The sequence below is a fragment of the Canis aureus genome, chromosome 9 (genome assembly GCF_053574225.1).
Source record: "Canis aureus isolate CA01 chromosome 9, VMU_Caureus_v.1.0, whole genome shotgun sequence".
NCBI classification, from domain to species: Eukaryota; Metazoa; Chordata; class Mammalia; order Carnivora; family Canidae; genus Canis; species Canis aureus.
This window is the reverse complement of record NC_135619.1, coordinates 67657146-67675595: the sequence shown is the minus strand read 5'-3', so window position 1 is coordinate 67675595 and position 18450 is coordinate 67657146. Positions and strand designations below refer to the sequence as shown.

The 18450-nt window shown below is 54.1% G+C and overlaps 1 protein-coding gene across 7 annotated transcripts in view; it reads left to right on the top strand.

Annotated features, from left to right (window-relative positions):
* SYNE3 (spectrin repeat containing nuclear envelope family member 3) overlaps positions 1-18450 on the top strand; it is a 107017-nt gene that overhangs the window by 42515 nt on the left and 46052 nt on the right. For 6 of the 7 annotated variants that reach the window (XM_077910481.1, XM_077910474.1, XM_077910480.1 and 3 more), the window contains 5 exons: positions 1945-2117; positions 3052-3361; positions 11534-11695; positions 13752-14099; positions 17702-17838. In XM_077910481.1, the coding sequence (XP_077766607.1) occupies positions 1945-2117; positions 3052-3361; positions 11534-11695; positions 13752-14099; positions 17702-17838 (1130 nt within the window). The remainder of the gene's footprint in view (positions 1-1944; positions 2118-3051; positions 3362-11533; positions 11696-13751; positions 14100-17701; positions 17839-18450) is intronic. The other variant, XM_077910477.1, reaches the window with a different exon arrangement.

Sequence of the window (18450 nt, the reverse complement as noted above, 5' to 3'; positions counted from 1 at the left end):
CTTGTCAGGTAGAGGGCTAATGTCCAAAACCTAAGCACAACTCATCAAACTCAACACCCCCCAAAAACAAAAAATACTGTCAACAAATGGGCAGAAGACATGACCAGACATCTCTCCCAAGAAGACATACACATGGCCAACAGACACATGAAAAAAAAATGCTCCACATCAGTGGGCATCAGGGAAATACAAATCAAAACCACAATGAGATACCACCTCATATCAATCAGAATGGCTAAAATTAACAAGACAGGGAACAACAGGTGTTGGCGAGGATGTGGACAAAGGGGAACCCTCTTACACTGTTGGTGGGGACGCAAACTGGTGCAGCCACCTGGAAAACAGTGTGGAGGGTCCTCACGAAGTTAAAAATAGAGCTACCCTATGACCCAGCAATTGGTATTTATCCAAGGGACACAATCATAGTGACTTGAAGGAGCTCCTGTACCCCAATGTTTATAGCAGCAAGGTCCACAATAGCCAATAGTTTTTCCATCTATGGAAAGATCCTAGATGTCCACTGACAGATGAATGGATAAAGAAGATGTGGTCTATATATTTGTACACACACACACACACACAGAGTGGAATATTACTCAGCCACCAAAAACAATGAAATCTTGCCATTTACAATGACCTGGGTGGAATTAGAGTGTATTATGCTAAGTGAAATAAGTCAATCAGAGAAAGACAAATACCATATGATTTCACTCATATGTGGAATTTAAGAAGCAGAACAGGTGAACAGAAGGGAGGGGAAGGAAAAATCAAATCAGATGAAAACAGAGAAGGGGGCAAACCATAAAGACTCTTAACTCTGGGAAACAAACTGAAGGTTGCTGGAGGGGAGGGAGGTGGGGGATGGGGTAACTGGGTGATGGGCACGAAGGGAGGCACGTGATGGAATGAACACTGTTATATGCAACTGATGAATCACTGATCTCTACCTTTGAAACTAATAATACACTATGTGTTAATTAAATTGAATTTAAATAATTTTTTTTAAAAAAAAAAAAGCTCAAGACAGGGCAGCCCGGATGGCTCAGCAGTTTAGAGCTGCCTTCAGTCCAGGGCGTGATCCCGGAGACCCGGGATCGAGTCCCACGTTTGGCTCCCTGCATGGAGCCTGCTTCTCCCTCTGCCTGTGTCTCTGCCTCTCTCTCTGTGTGTGTCTCTATGAATAAATAAATAAAATCTTAAAAAAAAAAAAGCTCAAGACATTTGATAGGGAAATGTCTATGAAATAAACTAGGTTGGGAGCTCAATGAGGCTGGGAATGGGGAGATCTGTCCAGAGCAGGTCTGACCCCCCAATCCAGGAGACCGGGAAGTGTCTGGGATTGTGATGTGATTCTAAGGGAGTCTGGCCAGGCCTTGGGGCCTCCGGGACCAGTCACCCATCAGAGGAGCCCAAAGTCCCACAGGAACAGGCCTGCCTTGGCGTTCTTGCCTCGTCACTGGTGGGAGCAGCCGAGGGGCCCTGGCTCAAGCCCACTCCCTGCAGTAGATCCGAGAGGCAGATCCTCACAGCCCCCTACACTGCGACATACACCTCACATTTTCTCATTTCATATTGAAAAAAAAAAATCTGGGAGCTAGGTACTAAGAATGATCCCATTTTACAAATGAGAAAATCGAGTCCAGGACAATGATGAAACTTGCCTGAGTTCACACAGCTGGAAGTGGCCAAGTAGGGAAGGGAAGGGAGTTAGATCATCACACGGCCCTGAGGTGGTCGCTCATCTCCCTGGCTCCCCGCTTCCAGCCTCAAGGCCGTTAGCTAACTGCCCACCGTCACAGGAGAAGGTGCAGGGGCCTTTGATTTGAACCCCAGCTCCTCTGGCCTCAGAGTCCTGGCTCTTTCCATCAAGTCACTGTCTTGCCAAAGCTCTGGCTGCTTGTATTTTGTCTAATTCCTGGAAACTGGTATTTGTGTCCACAACAGAAAATATGCCAGCTGGAGCCGGAGGGGCGCGTGAAGGTGGACCTGGTGCTGCGGGCGGCTGAAGCCCTCCTGGTGTGCTGCCATGAGGACCAGAAGCCCGCGATCCTGGCCCAGCTGAAGGACCTCAAAGCCCAGTGGGAGGAGACGGTCACTTACATGACTCACTGTCACAGGTAGGGTGACTGGGGACCCTGCCAGGCCTTTGCAGCTGCCATGGACCCTCCTCGTCCGCCACCACACTGTCCTGGGGCCTCCACCCAAGGGACGTTTCTCCAGGCCTGGGATGGCTGGGAACAGGATGTTCTCTTGGGATTTGGGCCAGCCCCGCCTGCCTCTTTCTAATTATAATCAAGCTTAATGATGATAATGGACAGTGGGAGCCCATCGTGTTTTGCCAACAATGAAGTCTTAGTAGACTTGCCATGTGTTCATCCTCCAGCACGATGGCAGAGTGGCTCTGGCGTGAAAAGGCTCTTGCCTTGCTAGCAATTTAGCCTAGATTCTCTGCCTATACCTGGGGGCCAGGGAGGGAGGGGAGGTTACACAGACCTGAGGTTGCCTCTTGCTCTGCTGGTTATTTGCTGTGTGGTCTTGGGAAAGTTACTTGGCTTCTCTGAGCCTCAGGCTCCTCATCTGGACAATGGGTATAATCAAGCGTTCCTTGGCGGCTGTCAGCAAGATGGAAGAGGATAACAAATGTCAAGGGCAAGGCATAGTAGGCCTGCAGCAGACAGGAGCTGCTGACATCCCCTCCATCTTTATAAAACCAGAACGCTGCGTAGCCGGGGTGACTTTGCACGGTGCTGTTTGTGTTTCGAACCCTTTCACTTGGAATTCCAAAGTGGTTTGATGTTGGCTGGAGAGATGAGGCCATCTCCATATAACGGATGGGGAAACTGAGGTGGGCAAGGAGGCAGAGAGATGCAGCAAGCTCCGGGCCCCTCTGGGACCCACTCATGGGCCCCCAGCTTTCGGCCCTGCTGAGCAGTGACAAGCCCCCAGATACTGCCGCCCAGGTGACTGTGAGGCCCTGAGACGGTGTCATTGTGCCCCTGGCACCGGGGCCAGGTGGGCAGGGGGCTCACGGCCCGTGCTCTCTGTCCACAGCCGCATCGAGTGGGTGTGGCTGCACTGGAGCGAGTATCTGCTGGCTCGGGATGAGTTCTACCGCTGGTTCCAGAAGATGCTGGAGGTGCTGGAGGTCCCCGCGGAGCTGCAGCTGGGCCTGAAAGAGAAGCAGTGGCAGCTGAGCCACGCCCAGGTGCTGCTGCACAACGTGGGCAACGAGGCGGTGCTCCTTGACCGGCTGCTGGAGGAGGCGGCTTCCCTGTTCAACAGGATCGGGGACCCCAGTGTGGACGAGGATGCCCAGAAGAGGATGAAGGCTGAGTACAGTGCCGTGAAGGCCAAAGCTCAGGTGCGTGAGATGCGGTGGCGGACTCATTCTTCACCCCTGTGCCCACTTACCTGCCTCTGTCTCCCCATGCAGCCACCCTTTTGCTCCCTAGACATTGATCCCCTGTGTACTTGCCATCGACTCACCGAACTCCTGCTGACCCACTGGCCACCACCACGTGTCCACCTGCCCACCCTCCTCCCCACTCACCTGTCTCCCCACCAAACGGCCCAGTCTGCCATTCACTATCCCCCCACCTCCACCCTTCCTTACCCCCCCAGCCCTCTCTCTGTGTACCCACCCTCCCATCCCTCTGTCATCCTACTCATCCAGCCGTCTCCCACCAGCCTAGCCAGCCTCACATACGTCTACACAACCACTTAATCTCCCTCTCCTGCATCCACACGCTCCTCCAACTACCCATCAACCCACCGCCTGCTCGTTCAGGTGACTGTCTGCAGTCTGCTACCTATCCCCTGTCCCCCCTTCACCACCTGCTCACTCCCTATCTGCCTGTCACCACTGTCCATGCACGCACCCACCCACCGCCTAACTGCCACACCCCTGCCTTCCATCTACTCAGCCACCCACCCCTCTGCCTCCACCCACCCAACAGCCTGTGATGTACCATCCATACACTCAGTGCCACGCAGGGCCGCGTACACGTGTGGTGCTTAGCATATGTACGCTGTGTACACTGCCTGATGCACTAGGATGCTTGGCCTTGCCAAGATGCTTGGCTCATCTCCTCTTCCCCGGTCCCTCCCTCCTACCGCCCTCCACCCTTCCTCCTCTGCTCTCTTTGGACCTTCCTCCAATCCTTCTGCCCATTCTTTGTCTCCATCCCCACACCTTGATTTTTTTTAAGACTTTGTTTATTTACTTATTTACTTATTTATTTGTTGAGAGTCTGGAAACAGGGGGAGGGGCAGAAGGAGAGGGAGAGAGAGAGAGAATCTCAAGCAGACTTCCTACTGAGTGCAGAGTCCATATAGCCTTGAGTTTTAACCAGTCCATAGAGTTACCAATTTCAATTATTAGTATAGATTTATTTTTTTTTTAGATTTTATGTATTTATTTGAGACAGAGGGAGATAGAATGATCAGAGGGAAGGATAGAGGGAGAAGCAGGCTCCCCCCCTGAGCAGGGAGCCTGATGTGGGGCTTGAACACAGGACCCTGGGATCATGACCTGAGCTGAAGGCAGACACTGAACTGGCTGAGCTGCCCCAGTCATTAGTAAATTTATTTATTTAAAGATTATATTTATTTATTCATGAGAGACACAGACAGGCAGAGACACAGGTAGGGGGAGAAGCAGGCTCCCTGTGGGGAGCCCAATATGGGACTCGATCCCAGGACCCCAGGATCAGGCCCTGAGCCAGAGGCAGGTGCTCAACCACTGAGCCACCGAGGCATCCCTAGAGTCCTGTTCTTCTGATGCATTCCCAGATCCCTGTGCATTTTAGGATTGTTGTCCTTAAATTGTAATCAGAAAGGACCCGGCAATATGACAGGCTAGAAAGCCCGAATACCCTTCCATTTCAGACAACCAAAAATACTGCACAGAATTTAACAGGCGTTGCTTAAATGCAGACCCGTGTGTGCAGACACCAAGGTAGGAGACACCGTGTGGACCACAAGCAAAGATGTTCTAGATTGCTAAACTCACAGGTGCACCTGAGGTTTTCCTGGGGTTAGTGCTCAGGCTGGAGAAGGAAGTAAGACTTTGGGCCCAGAGGAAGCAGAGGCAGCAGCAAAATGTGAGAGCCCTTGAGGGTGAACTAGAAAAATCTCCCCATGTGCAAACACAAGAAAGGAAGTCCGGGTTTCAGCTGGGGCTCTGGGATAAAACAAAACCCAAACAAATGAAAACATAATCACCCTTCAGAGTACGGGGCCAGGGGCCTCTCGCATAATTTTGTCTTGGGGTTCAAGTTTGGACGTGGGAACTCCTGAGCCCACACACTGACATGACTGTGAAGCCAAGCAGGTGAATTCCGGGGTGGGGAGGCTGGCTGAAGCAGGCTCAGGCCCCTCAGAGGCTCAGGCCCCAATCACGGGGGTGGGGGGAGGTGGTGGTCTGCAGATAGAGTCCTGCTTGGGGCGAGCTCACAGCTCAAAACTACAGAGGCCCCAGGGAAACGATCCACCACGTCAGGAGACCCAGCGGACGGCAGAGTCAGACTCTGGAACTTCAGCTGCCTGAACAATCTGATGGAGACTGTAAATGATGTGTATACTCAGAATGCTTGCGGACAGAGCCCAAATCTGGGAGGAGGGAAACATTTACACAAGGAAAGAAAAAACATTAGAGCCTCTTTAAAATATACTAATAGGGACGCCTGGATGGCTCAGTGGTTGAGCGTCTGCCTTTGGCTCAGGTTGTGATCCCGGGTCCTGGGATGGAGCCTGACATAGGGCTCCCCACAGGGAGCCTGCTTCTCCCTCTGCCTCTCTCTGTTATCTCTCATGAATAAATTAAATCCTAATAAATGAAGGGGGAAAAAAAAAGAACAGGACTGGGTCCCTGCATGCTTGTGAAGGGACCTGGGTTTAAGCCAGGCTCCGCTGCTTCCTAGCTGTGTGGCCTTGGGGCAGCGCACCCTACCTGCGAGCAGGTTGAGGACTGAATGGGTTCACAGGTGAGCCCCTTGGAGCCTGGCAGGTGGCCTCCCTACCTAAAGAACCTCTCTACTCTCAATAGCAGGGGGAATAAATAGCAACCCCAGTGAAGTTTAACACACAGCAGGTGCTCGGAGCTGTGCTTTGAATAAATGAAGGCCTCACCTTTCAGCTTGGAGGCACTCAATTCCTGAGGCCCCAGAGGGCAGGGACAGGGGGTTGTGGGGTAGCTGTGCAAGGGCCAGGACGGACAAGCAAGGAGAGCAGGGAGTGTGGCTCTTGCATGTGTAGCCAGTTGGCCCTCACCAAGTCCCGAGTGGCAAGGGCGGTGGTTCTCTCTCTCTCCAGAGCTGTCTCTGGGGCCCCAGCAGAGGAGGTGTCTGCCCCCGTGGCCTCCCAGTTGTGACTTTACAGGAAACAGGTGTTCGTGTCAATCAGCAGAGAGCCTTCCGTGCGGCGTGCAGAGGACAGGAAATGGAAAGTAGTTAGACCTGTGTGTATTTGAATGTGTGTACACGTGTGTGTGCATACATGTGTGTGCGTGTGTGTGTGGAGGGGACATGCCTGGGGCACTGGGTGAGTGCACGTCCTGGCCTACATGTGGACATGATCACCTCAGAGATTCTCAGGGTCACTCCGGGGACTCTTCTCTCACTGGATCCAAAAAACCCCACAAATCATAGAAATCACAATTCTTCTTGGCAGCTTCTATCTTTCCTTAGTCTCTTTGTGTCTTGACCTCACTGGGTCCTCCCAGCCTTCCCCTGGGGTAGATAGAGAAGATTTGACGGGCCCATTTTGCAGACTTAAAACATCTTAGTGACAGACACCACTGTCCCAATAGAAAGATCCAGAAGTTCTAGGTGACTCTCGAGGTAGAGGGGCTCTATCCTCACTGGTGCTTCAGGTCCCACCCCTGTGCTTCTGCAGGTCGCGCTGAGAAAGAGGAAGGCAGTTGTAAGTGGGAGGCTTGGAGCCCCTGGAGGAGGGAGCACGGTGCTCCCAGGAGTTCCCAGAGGTCAGCGAGCAGGGTCTGGGGTGCAGGAGCGCGGGGGCTCGGGCATGGAAGGACGGGGTGGGGCAGGAAGCCGTCTCCCCCTGGGTGGAGGCCCTTGGAGTCGCCAGGCGTGCGGGTTAGTTCAGAAATGGGCGCTGGTGTTTGCAGGGTGACCTGATCCTGCCTGGAGGAGTAAATTCCATTTGGCTTTTCCAGCTTGTGGCTGAAGCTCACGGACACTTGGATTTTCTCTTCCTGGCCACCAGAGGTTTGGGACTCTGTCGCTACTCACAGGGAGTCTTGTCTGCCCGCGGACGGGGAGGGCCTGGGGAGCCCCAGAGCTGGTTCTTGTCTCCCCCAGGAGGGTTGTGGCAGACCAGAGGTGCCGGCCGGAGAGGGGCCGGGCAGGGCTGCAAGTCCTCTGAAATCATATGCAAGCTTGTATGAGTGCCTTTTCCGGGGGACTGGAGCCATAGCTTCCATCAGATTCCAGAGGGGGGCATGGCCTTCAGAGGGACTGAGAAGCAACTGAGAAAATCCAACTTTGGTGTTGTCCTTAGTAAGATATTTAACTCCTAACCCCAGGGTCCTCATTGGTAAAATGGGATATAGCCCCTGCCCCCCAAGGAACCCCCAGGGGCACAGCCCAGCCTTCCAGCCCTAGACAACAGGAAACTGCCCCAGCTCTAGCCTAAGCAAGGTGGGGATGCTGCATGTCCTGCGGTCCACATGCCTCCTGGTCCCCTGCCTTGGACATTCGACCAAGGCCTCACCTGGCATGAGAGGCTCCATGAGGCGGGTAAGAGAGGCATCCTGAGGCGGGCCGCTGAAGTGCCCCCAGCCCGGGGACAGGATGAGGGCCGCGTAGGAATCCCCGGGGATCCAGGCCTGTTCTCAGGGTGGGTCTCCGTGGTGCTGTCTCGGTCGGCTCCGCCTGCCATAACCGATCACCCTGGACTGGACGGAGGGCTTGCACGGCAGAAATGTGTTTCTCACCATTTCGTAGGCTGGGAAGTCCAAGATCAAGGTGCTGACAGATTCAGCTCCTGGTGAGGGGCCTTCCCTTGGCTTGTTGCCGGCTGCCTTCTTGCTCTCGTAGCGGAGAGAGGGGAACAGTGGGCTCTCTGCCGTCTCTCTTTATAAGGGCACCGATCCCATCATGGGGACCCCACTCTGACGACCTCACGTGACCCTAATGACCTCTCCAAGGCCCCACCTCCAAATACCATCAATCTATGGATCCGGGGCATACCACTCAGTCTGCAGCAACATTATCTGTGTCAGTACCTTGACTTTCACCAAGAGAGTCCACTTCAGCGTCTCTCCAGCTAGTGAGCAGGCCATTGTTTCCACCCTCTGAAAATCCATTTTTGACTTCCGATATGTTCATTAGCAAAGCCACTGGTGTTGAGGGGGACAGGAGCAGGGAGGTACTGTGGAGGCCACCTCTGGACTGTGGCCTTTGCGACCACCCCACCTCTCCCTGCCCCTGAAGGGAGGGAGGTCCTGGGACCAGGCCCGGGAGCGAGCAATAGCGCGCCGTCCACTCCAGATCTTGAGACACAAGAACAGAGCAGGCTGGTTGCCAGCGGGGTCCTGCTTGTTTATTATGAGTTTTTTAATTCACATTTTGTGGAGGTTCCAGGCACACAGCAGCCTCCTCCTCCTCCTCCTCCCCGGGCGGCCTGTCTGTCTGGCATCTGGGCCATGGATCCAGGCCGTTGGCGCAGGCTCGCAGAGGCATAAATCCTCACCGCCCTTGTTAATTGGTTGGGTTTTGACATTCCCGACGGCCCTGCCCGCCACAGACGGTTTAATTGTTTGGTCTGATGAGGGAAGGTGGAGGACTCCCCCATTTGTCACCGCTGTCATCCTGCACCGTGGCCGCCCGGCTGTGGCTAAATTGTGCTCTGTGCTCGTTATGCCTGGCCCGGAGCTCGCCTGGACGCCTGCCCTGCTCGGCCGCGCTGCACTCCGAGCGCCTGCATCGTGGATCGTGGAGGCTTTTACTGACTCTGGCTTCGTCCAGGGCCAGCACCTCATCGCTCACACACAGGGCCTCTGGCCAGCACGTTCAGGGGAGAGACTTCGCCTCGCTATGACATTTATCACCATCAGCTTCAACCCGAGGCCCAGCTCGTATTCTCTGCTTGTTATTCCTGACCCACTTTATTTCATAAATGAGGCTTGCCTGTGGACGGGGGGAGCTCTGGGAGGGTGTTGGTGGATGCTGGGAGGGGGAACCAGCAGGCGAAGCATGAAGGAGGCGGCCCCTGTCTCCTGGTCCACGTTTCGAATTCAGGCACCTGCTTTGTGCTGCTGTTGCTGCTCCGAGCCTCAGTGCCTTAGGCAGCCAGCTCTTCGCCAAAAGACTTGGTCCTGTGCCTTGGTTTCCCCATCTCTCATGTGAGGATATTTTCTCCTCCTTGTCATGGTTGTTGGAAAGGTCTAAAAGAATGCATTGGTATTTTCGGGTTTGTTGAGGACTTTCTCACCGGCCGGGGAAGGCACATTGACATAGGGAAGTTTTGTGAATCCATGTATCTGTCCCTACTTCCCATTTGAGAACTTTTGACTTGGTTTTGTCGAGGGTCAGCGCCCTCCCGGACTTGGCCTGCTCCAGGCTAAGAGCCGAGGCCAGCAAACTAGGGCCTGTGGGCCCCATCCACCCCATCTCCTGATTTCATGTGGCTTAAAGGGAGGAAAATCAACAGCAGAATCTTTCAGGACATGTGGAAACGTTGCAAAATTCACATTTCAGTGTCCATGTTTGAGTTTTACCAGGATGCAAGCTTGCTTTACATGTTTGCTTCTGGCAGCTGTGAACCACTATGTAAGTAGCACAGAGCCGGCTGCCACCACAGATGCCACAGGGCGGATAAAAGTCCGAATCATTCACTGTCTAGTCAGCCCACCTCTGGATTAAGGCAATGGCTTTGGGAGCCAGGCACTTGCCATTTACATCTTGCCTATAAGGCCCTTGAAGAGTTACGTGACCTCCCAACATCAGCCTGGACATCTGCATAACGGGGCAGGCTTGGCATCATCGTGATGGCAAAGTACGATCGTGCTCGTCACGTTCCAGGCGTGTGGTGGGTGCTTATTAAAAGGAAATCCCCTCTTTCCATCTTGTTGACTTTCCTTAAGAACTTCCCTTTGTTGGCCACTCTCCATGTGATTTCATCCTGCCACTTAGGGCCGCGTTCATTCATAGAGCCACCCTGCGGGCCCTGGGGAGGAAGTCGACCAGGGGCAGCGTGGTGTGTAGGGAGCCCTTGGCTCTCCCAGCGGATGACAAAGTGTGAGCAAGGCCTGGAGGGAAGCACAGGACAGAGGGAAGGCCGATCATTGAGCCTGGGGCAGCAGGCTGGGTCAGAGAGGAGGCAGGGTCAGTGTATCCAGGCCGAGCTGCATGCTTGCCCCGTCCTGCTTGGTTGGATATGCCAGGAGCACAGGAGAGAGCAAATGACGATAATCAAAGGCTCACAGGGATCAATTGCTGACTAGCTGCCCAGCGTGGTTCTGGGGTTGTGTGAGCTCTGACTGATTGGATCTCACTGCACCCCAAAGAGGCGGGAATGACTATTAACCACATGGGTAGATGGGGAGACTCAGGCATGAGGCAGGCCAGGGTTCAGGTCATGGGCTGTGGGCTTCCAAGCCCAGGGTGTTGACCGCAGGGCTACAGCCACATCATGGGGTCCTGCCCTGGACACTGAGATCTGGGCCTATGGGCAGTGGGGAGCCATGGAAGGCTTTAGAGAAATGGGACTGTGATCAGGGGTGTGTTTGAGACACGGAGTCCCTGGGCACAGAGGTCTTATAGCAGGGACACTGCTATTTCCCAGATGACAGCCGCCCTCAGGACACCATCTTGTCCCTGCTTGGTTAGGACAAGAGTGGGATTGTCTAAAAAGTGAGGTGACTGCAGCCTACACTGGCAACAGCGCTGTCCCTGTGAGGAGATGGGGGCCGCCTGCTGTTTATTTGCGTGCCCTGAAGACACTGCTGGAGTCTTGGGCCACTAATGCTGCTGGCCCAATCTGGCCTTCTGGGTTTGAATCTCAGTGCTTTCCTACCCACTGGAGATCTTGGGCCACCGCTTGGTGCCTCAGTTTCCCTGTCTGTCAAACCAGGATAAGAAGGGTGTCAGCTGATGGGGTGGTCAGGAGAGCTCCGTGAGATGATCATGCACATGAAGTTCCTCGAGCAGTCCCGGCACTGTGGTGAGTGCTCCAATGATAGTGTTGCGTAGCAGGAATTGTTACAACACCCCTGTCTTGAGTGTCATTCCCAGGACGTGGCAGGAAAAAAGCCAGCCGTATAGTTGACAAGCCCAGTGTGGACAGGTTTTGACCAAGAGTCTCTTGGTTTACTGCTAATAAGGTAGAGAAGGGCATCTGGGACTTCTTGATCTTCGGCAAAAGGACAGAGGGTTGACCTCAGCTCACACCCCATAAACACACACACACACACACACACACACACACACACACACACGGAGGCAGGCCTTCCTTGAAGCAGCCTGGGCTGGGGACCTGCATAAGTGATGATTCTCTTCCCTTCCCACAGGCCAGAGTGGATCTGCTGGAACAGGTGACACGGGAGCATGAACATTTCCAGGCGGGTGTGGACGAGTTCCAGCTGTGGCTGAAAGCCATGATGGAGAAGGTGAGCAGCTGCCTGGGGCGGAGCTGCAAACTGTCCACCAAGCACCGTCTCTGCATGCTGCAGGTAAACTCGGCTGCTTCTCCATCACGGGGGCCCCTGAGGAAACGCTCGAATATGGGCGTTCTGTGTTGTTGTTTATCTAATAGGATGTGCTGGGAGACACAAAATCCATGGCACATGGACCCCACATATGGAGAAGCATGGGATCTGGGGCGATATGTTTGGGGCCTTGGCTGCTTTCTGGAAGTCTCTGAGCCAGCAGGGGATTTGGAAACCCAAGGCCACAGCAGCATGGTCTGGACCAAGGGGTCTCAAATAGGGGACTTCTGGAAATGTCTGGAGGCATCTTTTGGTTGTTACAGTTGGGGGGTGGAGATGCAACTGGCATCTAATGGATGGGGGCCAGAGACCCACAGGACAGTTCCCTCCAGGGTTATCCGACTACAGATGTCAGTAGTGCTGTGGGTAAGGAGCCCTGGTGCAGGCATCAGGTCTACAGTGGGGAGAAGCATGGTCCGCCCTGGCCTTCCTAAATGCCTGTGACCTCCAATGAGCTTCTGACTTCCTCTATAAAGGGAGTGTTAGATTACCTTCAGTAATTCTAGGACCACTTTATAAATTTTGCCACAGATATACACCTGTACCATTTATTTAATATTTGTACTTAAGGTGATTTATTTAAAAAAAAAAAAGCAGTGAACAATGACCAAAAAAAGCTTACATGACTAGTATAATAGTGTTCATCAGACCTTCTTTGTGATAGTCCCAAACTGAAGGCAGCTCAGACTTTAATCAGCAAAGTACTGGATAAACATATCGTGGAACAGGAGAGATGGATGGATGGATGGATGGATGGATGGATGGATGGATAAAATCTACTGACAAAAAAGGGACAAAGTACTGCTATCTATGACAGCATGGAAAAATCTAAAGGGTGTTACGCTGAAAGAAACCAGTTTCAAAAGCTAATATATTTTATGATTTCAGACATGTGGAGTTCTAGAAGCTTTTGGGATATTAGAAATCCTCTACATTTTGATAACAATGTGGACTGCATATGCATGAATATTTCTTAAAACCATTTGGACAGTAATGTTTAAGATCTATGTACTTCACTCCATGCAGTGACACTTGGATAAAATAGTAAAATATTTTGAAGGCATTTGCAAATAAAATAGTTTCAAAGGCGTTTATATGAATTTGTTTGTAATTAAAAGCAAATCGAGTGTTTTCTTTGAAGGGAAAATTGATGTCATTGTCATGAATGCAAAACCAGCACTCACTCATAATTAGTAGATAACCTTCCAAATAAATATAATGAAACTGGGCAGCCCCGGTGGCTCAGCGGTTTAGCGCCGCCTTCAGCCCAGGGTGTGATCCTGGAGACCCAAGATCGAGTCCCATGTCGGGCTCCCTGCATGGAGCCTGCTTCTCCCTCTGCCTGTGTCTCTGCGCCTCTCTCCCTCTATGTCTCTCATGCATAAATAAATAAAATCTTGTGAAAGGGAATAAAGGGGAAAGGAGAAAAAATGAGTGGGGAATATCAGAAAGGGAGACAGAACATGAGAGACTCCTAACTCTGGGAAACGAACTAGGGGTGGTGGAAGGGGAGGTGGGCGGGGGGTGGGGGTGACTGGGTGACGGGCACTGAGGGGGGCACTTGACAGGATGAGCACTGGGTGTTATTCTATATGTAGGCAAATTGAACACCAATAAAAAATAAATTAAAAAAATTAAAAAAAAATATAATGAAACCAAACAGAATCAGTAGGTTCTATCTGGCTCCATACTTATGTGAGCCAAAGGCTCCAAGCCTGAGGCCGCCTCTTTCTTTGTTAAAAAGGAAGATCAACAAGTATCAGAGGGGGTTAAAGCCAGAGATTTTTCTCCTTGACTTAATCAAATGGGCATAAATGACCTGGGAAAGGGAATTCTGTCCTTGTGTCGCGAGTGAACGCTACCAAGGCAGACAGTCCACCCCTTGGAAGGGCACCTTGGACCCTAACCAGGGAATCTGGGTGAGTGGAAGGCTATGACATCCCCAGGGGATCTGGAAAAGGCAGCACACGTTTTCTCTCTCCCCTCCCGTGTCTCTCCATCCCCCCTCTACCCCCCGTAGGACATCGCCGAGGATTTTCCCTGGGGTGAGAAGTCCTTGAGGAGGTTGGAGGAACAGGCTGTGGGCGTGCTCCAGAACACCTCTCCTTTGGGTGCGGAGAAGATCACCAAGGAGCTGGAGGACATGCGGAGAGTTCTGGAGAAGCTGCGGGTCCTCTGGGAGGAGGAGGAGGGGCGGCTGCAGGGCCTGCTCAGGTCCATGAGCGCCTGTGAGCAGCAGCGGCAGCAGCTGGAGGCCGAGCTCGCGGAGTTCAAGAAGGACCTCCGGAGGCTTGCCGAAGAGGGCCTGGAGCCCGCAGAGAAGGCGGGGACCGAGGAGGAGCTGGTGGCCCGCTGGAGGCTCTACTCGGTAAGCAGGCTTTGGCTAAGACGTGGACCTTCCGGGTGCCGTGGGGCCTCAGGGCATCGCCACGTGGAGCTCCTTTGGCTGTGGGGAGAACCAAGCTGAGCCTTAGGCACACTCCCTCTGGTTTTCCTGGATCTTTGGTAGCCTGAGTTCCCTGGGTGTAGTATACAAGCCGGGTGTTTGTTCCCATTTTCCAGATGAGGAGACTGAGACCTGGATAAATTTCACCATCCCCCTGCCCCCTCACCCCACAACAACATCCCCAGGATCACACGATGAGTCAGTGGGTAAATAAGACCAGAGGTGGATTGGCTTGGAGCCTGCCATTCCCTTGCCCAGTGGTGGGATGTGGGGTGGACTTCCTGAGCCCAGAGCAAGAAGAGTTAGGTCAGAGGGAAAGTTGTATAGTGTAGAGATGATGGGGTTCTGGGGAGACCAAGCGGACCATGCCCACCCTGCGAGGGTGGGGTGGGTTCCCACCCGGACACCATGTGTGGTCAGAGCATATTCGCCTTCCTCCCACCCACGTGCATGCTCAGGAGGTCTGACCTCTGGACACAGAGATTTTTAAATAAGGACTGACACCCTCCCGCACTCCTATCTTTACTCATTAACTCAGCGGGGTAGCTCTGTGTCCGTATCATTCGGGGAAATGTCTAAAAGAAACGCTGCCCAGATCCCACCTCCACTCTGCATTGTTGTTCTATTTTTTGTCTTCCTTCTTATGCTTGCCCAGATGCAAAAATATTTTCGTGTGGGTCGAAACAAGGCGCATAATCCTTAGGGATCCCTGAGCCTCCTAGTAGACCAGATTCCACTGCAGCGACCAACTTTGCGCACAGGGACCTGCTACCTCTTTAGGACTGTCCGCCTCGGCACAGGTGGAGGTGGGGAGTGCAGGGGTCAAGGGCGGGGGCTTTCCGGTCAGGCTGCCTGGGTGCAGGTCCTGCTTTCTCTCCTCGCTTGGGAGAAGGGCTTTAAACCTCAGTTGTATGTAGAGCAGGAATGAACACGTGGGAGCTTCAGATATGCTCAGCATGGCACCTGCCAAGGTTGGGGCTCCCAGAGTATTGGCTTTTCCCACAAGATATGGGATAAAGGTCAAAGAATATAAACTCGGGGCGGGGGACAGGGCCCAGCCTTGGAAGCCCCGCCAGTGCCCCATCACACCAGCCACCTGCCTGTGGCCAGCTGCGTTTCAGGAAGCCTCTCCTGAGGCAGGAGGCCGACCAGATTCCTAAGAACTCTCTGCCCCACCCGATTCCAGTGTGGCCTCAATGACCAGCAAGTCACGACTAAATGAAGTCAATGAAAGGGAAGTCTGGAATTTATCACTATAGACTTTTGTTCTGAAAGCAGCATTCACACTGGGGCTGTTTGCACCGATTACGTGTCCTATAGTAAGAACAGGCACACCTGACCTGCTCCCACCCGGCCTCGGAGTGGGACGAGGCCTGGGACGAGGCCAGGTGTGTGGCTGCGAGGCAGCCCGACCGGCTTTGGCCCTGTAGAGCAACGGAAGGGTGGAGTGCACTAATCCTCGCTTGCACCGAGAAGGAGATTTGGACTGTTCCCTCTTTGAAGAAACAGGCCGGCCCCACAGAAGCAGGTTGTGCGAGGACCCCAGCTGAAAGAGCAACGTGTTCATCTTCAAAACTGACACGGGAACGTGCTGAGAGCTGTACAAACCTATGCCAGGGGCAGCAGGGGGTCGGGGGGCACCGCCTTTTACAGATGGGGAAACTGAGGCACTCAAGAGTTTGAGACCCGCCTGCGGTTATGCACCCTCCAGGTGGAGGCAGGGACTTGAACTCGAACCGAGGCAGCCTGACTCAAGAGCACGTGCTTCTGCGCCAGCTCAGGCTCCCAGTTTTAGAAAACTAGCGCGGTGAGAGGCGAGGACCAGGAACAAGGGCGCTGGAGCTCAGTCTGGCTGTGACCTTCTCATCCCAAACCCTCCCTCACCGAGAACGGGGGCCGGGAGTGAGGGGTGGGGTCCCCACGTGGAGCAGGGCAGCACCATTCATCCACGTCAGGGAGACTTCTAGTGGCGAGGGTTGAGATCAGAGTGGTTTTGTGGCTAACCCAGAGTCGGCCACAGCCGCTGCCCACGGTCCCTCCCGGGCATCCCAGCAATCCAGAAACTAAAGATGCCCACGTCATGGGTATGGAGTGCACAGCAGGGCCAGGAGCGCCCCCTCTTATTTCGGGGTGAAGGCAGCTGTGTCCAGAGAGGGGCAGCTCTTAGCCAGGCCGGCACTCGGGCAGCAGCCTCCCATGCTGGTCCCTCCCTGCTCCCCTGACGTTTCTGTGACTTGTCTGGCCCCATAGTGACTCTTGACCGTCCTGTGGGCTGGACAGGCCTTTCTCCCGAGGCAGCCCACGAGGCTGCTCCTCGCTGCAGACCCCTGCCCTGCGCCGGCCAAGTCTCTCCTGCCTGCAGGCTGGCCAGCCTCCCTGGGGCTTCTTCCTGAATGGTGTGGAAACTGCCGATTCCTACACCCCAATTGTGTCTTCTTCATCTTCTACAAAAACTTGTGCAGGTTTCGTTGCGTGTGCTTAACGATTAAGTATGGACAAGAGTAGTTTTTGAGGATGAATAAGGCTGCCTGGGGAAGATTCCACGTCCTGCTGCCTATACAGTGTTCCCTCCTTCCCCCAGCTGCTGCCTACAGTCCCTCTATCTGAGCCTGCTCCCTTGAGCCCCACCCTGGTCCCAGTTCATTTGTGGTTCACCCAAGACTGAGCCTGGCTGGAGCTGCCTCTGGTCCCCGTGGATGGAGGATCTGGCCCAAGGCATGAGGTTGCATGTGGGGCGCCTGGGGAGGGGCACAGCTGGGCTCCTGCTCTGTGCCCAGTACCTGGGTATGGGGGTGGCCCCCCTTTGCCAATGAGGGAAGAGCCCAAGGTTGCTCAGCGGTGAAGGGGTCGAGAAGGTTTCCAGAGCCCAGCACTTTCCGTTACCCCATCTCTTCTACCGAACATGGGCCCAGCGAGAGTCAAGGTCAAAGTCAACCCCCCCACACACACACTTCCCAGCATAGCAGGAGAGGGCCCTGTCTGGTGCCAGGACGTGCAGCCCAGTGAGTGGAGCAGTTCCAGAGGGCTCAGGGGAACTAAATGCCCTCGTCCTGCCAGGACGCTAACCGGCTTCACGGGGCCTCTTTAGACTGTCGTTTCCCTTTAGTGCTGCAGTGTTAGAGCCAGAAGGCCCAGCTCCCACGTCAGGTCCACTGTTCACTTGCTCCGCAACCGTCAGATAACTCCTAGCCGGAGCTTCCTTGGGTATGCAGTGGGGACACGGAGAGTTACTTCTTGGGGTCTCTGTGCAACTTTAATGAATGGGACCCCAGAGCATTCAGTGAGGTGTCATGAGGACTCATGACTCTTAACGCTGAGGTCAGTGGTGATACATAAAAAATCAGCTTGGTGGCAGCAAATGCCAAGTTCGGGGCACAGAGCAGGAGAGCAGGGGCTGAGCTTCCGGGGACCCCGGCCCCTGCCCTGGCTGAGTATTCTCCCAGGCTCGTGCACCCCCACCTGCTGTGCTCATTGCCCCGTCCCTGAACCTCCCGCACCCCTCTGGTTTGGTCTGTGTGCCACAGGCGACGCGGACGGCCCTGGCTGCCGAAGAGCCCCGGGTGGCCCGGCTGCAGGCGCAGCTGAAGGAGCTCGTCGCCTTCCCCCATGACCTGCAGCCGCTCTCCGACAGCGTGGTCGCTGCCCTCCAGGAGTTCCAGAGGTACCCGGGCCGGCTGAGGGAGGGGAGTCCCTGGGTGTGCCTCGGACCTCACGCTCGAGGGGTCTTCTGACCTCATCGAGGGTGCCACCACCAGGTGTGCTGGCTTTCTCTTGCAACCTGGTCACTCTTGCACTCCTCAGCCACTGGCTTTCTGCTTCCAGAAAGAGGACTAGACTTGGCTTGTTCAGTGCTGAGTGGCTCATTCACCCATTTCCACCCAGTCTCTATGTGGCCTAGCACGGGGGAGGCGTCCACCAAGCAATGGCCCAAAGGGAGGGCTTTTCAACAGACAGACACCATCCCCCTCCCTGCAGATGGTGCCCACACAGCGTCTGAGCCTGTCTTCAGAGCAACCTCTGTGTCCCCCTCCGCCCATGAGCTCAGCAGAACAGGGGCTCCAGTTCCTAGCCCTGCAAATGTCAGTAGATCAAATGTCTGCCCTCCCTGGAGCTGAACGCTGTATCTTTGCAGTCTGGAGCAATTTGTGCTACGTGAGCCTCAGAGGTGCTGGGAACACAGCACAAATGCCCCCGTATCCAGAGCACCTCTCATCCCTCTGCTTGATGCAGAGGTTCCTTTAGGATGAACTCAGAGCCCCCCTCCCCCTTGCTG